We start from the raw sequence: 5,753 nt of genomic DNA, 5'->3' as shown, positions 1-5,753 counted from the left end.
TAACGTACGTAAAATAAATTTAATTTACTTTGTTGTACTATATATATATATATATATATATATATATATATATACACACACACACATATTCATGAATTAATTACATCTATACATTTTTTTGTTGGAACATAATTCTATCAATGAATTATCATTATGCATATAAGATGGTTTTTAATACATACCTGGAGGTCGAAACCAGGATCGCCCTCTACGGTAACTACTAAAGTCATTGTTTCTCCGATCTTTACGAGTCCATCGGCTGCTGATGCGAAAGGTCCTTTACCGACTTGAATATCCAATTTAGCTGTCGCAGTATCGCCACTAAAGGTAACGATTTCTTGATTCAACATATCTACTGAGAGATTCACCGTTAGGGCCTTATTGATGTTCCCTTCCCAGAGACATCGTACTCTTCGAATTGTATCCCAGACTTCTTGTATACCCGGTTCATTCTTTAGCAATAAGAATTTTTTATTTCAAAGTCTAATAATTATTTTCTATTACATGTGATTTTTTACGAGCTAAATGTAACAAATAAAATCCGTGGAAAATCAAGCTAATAAATTTAGTTAGTTCGACACCGACTTGTAATACAAGGACGTTTTCCAAATACGCTTGACCAGCTTCACCCTCGAAATCGTTGATGAACTGAGTTCCACAGGATTCCAGATTCACCGTAAAAGAGTATGTTGTTGAACCTGAATTCTGTTTTACGTAGGTACATTCTGGATTCATGAAAAATCCCTGAAATTAGACAAAATCGATACTTTATTATCGGTAATTTTTTGTGCAAGAGATTGTTTTGTTTCACGCTCTCTTACCTTAGAATAAATAATGCCGTCGTAAGCGCGATTGAATTCGATATTGATCGTCATCATTGTCTTACTGCATTGGACATCGAGATTATGAATATGCGGGGGATGACTGAGATCATCCTCACCTTGAGTAGTTTCTAAAAAATAAAATAAAATTATTTTTTCATGTATTTTGCATTTATGTTTGCATGTATGTGCATTGTGACAAACAAATACGTACCTCCAGTTGCAGTTTCAGTAGTTCTAGGACCTTCTCCTCTGCCTGCTTCACTAGTTCCAGCACCTGTTCCAGTTTCACTTGGTGTAGTAAAGGGAGGAAACGGTCTTTCGGTAGTTGAATATCCCCCGTTCGAAGTAGGGTAACCTGAGCTAGGATAGCCTCTTGTCGGGGTTGGTCCTGAGGGTCCTGAGACTCCTAAAAAATACTCAGATGGCATAATGCTGGTAATCTCCAATTGATTTGGTGCACGATTCATTTGGTGCTGTATTATTTAATAGTATACTTAAAGATGCTTTTGGAGCATTTTCAATTTGGATTTGGATTTTTGTGTTTATACTCGTACCTGCACCTAAGAGGGGCTTACCGATCGTGGATTCAGAAGGAGGTCTTGGACTGGTCGATGGGAAAAGCGGTGGCTGCGGCGGTAGGTAAGTGGACGACGATTCCGGGGGATTCAGTGGTGGAAAGGCTGATGAGCCCGCGTTGGAATACGAGGGTTGACTCGGTCGGGGGTTGTAGGACGTGGAGCCTCTGAAACCTTGCGGCACGTACGTTGATGAAGGTTGTTGGCTCGGTCTTGGAGTAGAAAATGGCGTGGAAGGTTGCCCAGATGATGAGTAACCAATATTTGGCGGAGTATATAGCGATGATGGTCGCTGAGGGGTATAGCCTAATATATCACTTTGTTGAGAACTCGTGGCCTGGAAAGGTCGGGGTTTTTCAGGCGGTCGTTGAGTACTGTAGGGTGGCAGGTATGCATTCGCATCCGATTGCTGGCGAACTGTAAAAATACATGAGCTCAAGAGTCCTTTGTAATTTGTGAACACTACGATGGCATCAATGAAAATTTGTTATTGAAATTATCGATTATGCCATCGTAGTCTATAAAATCTATCAATCTATCGATCAGTTTTATATATGTATCACTCTTTAAGTTTTAATTAAAAAAAAAACAAAAGATAAAGGTAAGCGTAAGTTTTGGAGAGTTAATTAAGAATATATTGACTTTACTTTAGTGCTATAAAAGAGAACGATTTATTAAAAACATTCGATGGCTTTGATGGCATTTATTTATTAAGATATTATATAAATTAAAAACTCTGTGGATTAAAGTTAATTGTTTTGAAACTTACTGTTGACTGAGAAATAACTGTCATTCATAATATTAAAAAATGTATTTATACTTTACATTGAAGCTATCAATAATGCCATCGAAGTCCATGAACATTGATTAATTTTAGTGTTGATCGGTCTCTTTGAATTTTAATTAAAGAAAACAAGAGAGTACATTCTAAGGAGTTAATTAAGAGTGCATTGATTTAATGCTTTGTAGCAGAAAACGATTTATTGTCAGTTCGAACAAACGTGCATCAAAGCCAATCCCAGCGTCGAACATAAAGCTAATTCCGTGACTTCTAAATGTCACGTTAAAATGATTAATAGCATAGCGTATTTATGGATGAATGATTTTGTGCGTCTATAATATTTAAATTGGTGAGGCGGTATTGGCATAGTCGCAGCTTTCTTTTGCGCAATACACATCCATAATAGCATCCATCTCTGACCATCAGCGGCACTGAACTGTCTATAAATCAGCGCGCAACGTTAGATTGCAGCTAAATTCAATCATCATGAGAAAATACTCGTTAATATACGCGTATGGCGACAAAGATGGCTTCGTGCCGTTTCCTGTCGACGAAACTCGGAAACCTACTTTTACGTGTGCCCTGCTGGTAGATCCCTTGAATCCACTCTAGGATATTTTGCGCCATCACGTCTGCTGGCGATACCGAGGCAGCAGCCCGTTGGACTCTCGAGTGTGCTAATGAATTTTAAACCATTCGTTTGTGATCAATTTATCATCACAACAATTATAGCGCCTCTCTTTCTCTCTCTCTTTCTCTCTCGTTCGCTGATTATGCTTAAGGCGGACTTATAGAATTCTCTTGCATTTTTCTTACCGGGATCCGCGTCTGCGGTTCTCACAAAGAGCGCGTGTCCGCCGAAGTCTTGGCCATACACCGCTGCATCCGAGAGAGCGACGACGAGAATCGTCGCGATGAGCCTCATCCTTGGCCTGTAAATTTTATTTCAGTTAATGACAGCATTTTCTTTCTTCTCTTCTCTCTCTCTCTCTCTCTCTCTCTCTCTCTCTCTCTCTCTCTTCACGCTATATTAATACTTTCAATTTCGATCGGAATTTCTTCAATAGAAATAATCGTCCCGCGCGAAATCGCTTTCAACGTTGCGAGGGTCAAGTGTCATTGACTTGCGGGAATATGAAGGTTTACTCAAGGTATGATGAGTCGCGGACGACGGTAGGCTAGTTTCCTCGTCGAAAGTAGAAAGTGATCATTATGAAATCTATATGACCATGATCGCAGCTTTTGACAGTTGACGTCACCGTGCAAGCGGGATGACTTATTGCGAAAGGAGGCATGCGAGAGTGCGCGCGCGTGATTTCTCCTCAAGGTCTGGGTTTCCGTGTTCTGGGACGGTACATGAAAAATCATGTCGTCGATTATGAAAATCGCTCTTTACACGTTATATGTGTATCTATACATTTAAGCGCATGTTTCTTCAAGATCTCCACATGCGTGTCGGAATGCGCGAATTGTACAAAGAACGACTACCGTAGCCCGACTATCCATCAAGAATTTCGAAAGTAACATCGCCGAAGAATACTGGTGGTTTTCTAATTGGTACCCATGATATGACCATAATTGCTCGGTGGAATACCCAAGGTTCCGAATCGCGAACGCGAATGAAACTCATCCTTCTTGCAAGGATTAAACAGGCAAGCATTATTTCGGCAACGCGATGACTGTACAGATAATTGTTTTGTCAGCAAGTTGCAACTAGCTGGATGATCTCCAAGGTCTCAGAACGTGGCGAAATTAATCGTTGTGGAAAGAAAAAAAGGAAGAAACCGCGTGCAATTATTTCAACAGAGTTTTAGTGAAAAATTTAGCGTGCGAGTATAATGGTGCTCATTCCTTAATCTCGGATCGCGATCACTAAATATCTTTTAATTTAGAGCCGACGTTGTTTCCCTTATTGTTCATCTCTTCTCACGTGCTGCAGCGTGTGTTAGCGGCATGTTTCGTCAGGGCGGATTACGTGCAGTATAATCGCTCTGTCTTGTCTCACATGTCTCATAATTCCAGACCACCTTGTTAGTATAATTTATAATTATATTCACGAACACTTAATCACATATTTTTAATCATTCAGATGTTGTTGCTTTTTATTTATTTAGATAAGATGGCATTCTTTTTCTTTCATAGAGATTTTTATTAATATTACGACATTCGTTATTTTAATTTTAAATATGGATTTTCTTGCATGCTTAGCCGTATTTCTTTACGATTTCATATAAAACAAATAAAATATATTTAAAGATTTTTTATAAAATATGTATAAAAAGTTACATTTTCAAGAAACAAAAAATTAAAAAAATCATTTATTGTATGTGTCATAAGCGTACTATATTTCTCTGAACATATAATTCCTATTTCTATTGATGCAGATTATTTTTAATCTCGGTTCGATTTACTCCTCATTTTTTACTAATTCTATTCTCCTTCTTAAAAAACGATAAAACTCGATAAATGAATCGCGATTAAAATTTATCTACATTGGAGGAAACAGATATAATAGGAATATAAAAACGAAATTTTAGGCTATGATTAATATTTTGAAAATCTATTAAAAGAAAAAAATAAAAACCTCTGGATTCGTGTTTGCTTTTTGGAAAAATTTTATATTTGCTATTATTTATTCCCTAATATATTCTACATTAATTTTTTTAAATATTAATAAATGTGAAAAAGGAAATATTAATTACATGAAACAATAATTTCTTTACATTTTATAAAATGTTAAAAATTACTCTTAATAAAAACATCCTAAGCAAATATTAAACTCTTATTTCTCGTTTTCTGTTTTATGCTTGCCGGAACAAAATTATTAACGATATGGTACTACTGATAGAGAATGATGAACATCAGATTAAAAAATGGATTATTTGATTATTGCAGAAATCCCTTTATTTATTATAGATGAAAATTCATGCAGAACCTCTCTTTTGATGCATGATTGAAATTTATAATTTAATGTATGAATAAAATAGATAGCATTATCAATTATGATATGATTAAAATTTTAATATTTAATTCAGTCAAATTCACAGTTACAATAAATAAATAACAATTTCAATTCATGCAATGATAATCATTGTATTAAAATAATTATTGGAATATAATAAATGCAGCAATGATACATATATTATGATATTCAATCATTCGCACGAATTGACAAATAATTACTCATTTGTAGCATTATATGCGAAATTCCGCATGACTTCCTCGTGATTTAGTGAATTCTTTTTTCAGGCCTAAATAAGCTCATTATCTTGAACTTGAAATCTAAAGGTTAACCCCATGCTGTATCTACAGAAGGCATGGGAAAGCATCCATGCAAGGATGCATGGATGCTTTCCATCGCCTTAGTTTTATGCCATGAATCCGCTAGTGAAACCGAATCGTGACGCGGTCGCCTTTAGTTCCTACCTATACTCATACGATCTGATGCATCCAAGCGCCGATGCTATGTCGGATCGGTAGGGTAAAAGATCGAGAAGTCAACATTGGAATCGTGCTTGAGCAAGGTGAAAGGTGAAAGTCGTACCTAGCACTGGTTAGAGGGACGTATAGATA

The 5,753-nt window shown here is 36.6% G+C and overlaps 1 protein-coding gene across 1 annotated transcript in view; it reads right to left on the bottom strand.

The window, feature by feature from the left end:
* LOC105620294 overlaps nt 1-3,105 on the bottom strand; it is a 4,611-nt gene extending 1,506 nt beyond the window's left edge. The window contains exons 1-7 of the mRNA XM_012201798.1: nt 2,997-3,105; nt 2,750-2,857; nt 1,400-1,816; nt 1,036-1,230; nt 822-952; nt 586-744; nt 183-452 (exon numbers count right to left, since the gene is read on the bottom strand). Of these exons, the coding sequence (XP_012057188.1) occupies nt 183-452; nt 586-744; nt 822-952; nt 1,036-1,230; nt 1,400-1,816; nt 2,750-2,857; nt 2,997-3,105 (1,389 nt within the window). The remainder of the gene's footprint in view (nt 1-182; nt 453-585; nt 745-821; nt 953-1,035; nt 1,231-1,399; nt 1,817-2,749; nt 2,858-2,996) is intronic.
* Nucleotides 3,106-5,753: the final 2,648 nt, after the last annotated feature.

Source organism: Atta cephalotes, assembly GCF_000143395.1.
Source record: "Atta cephalotes unplaced genomic scaffold scaffold00025, whole genome shotgun sequence".
NCBI classification, from domain to species: domain Eukaryota; kingdom Metazoa; phylum Arthropoda; class Insecta; order Hymenoptera; family Formicidae; genus Atta; species Atta cephalotes.
This window is presented reverse-complemented; position numbering and strand designations above follow the sequence as displayed.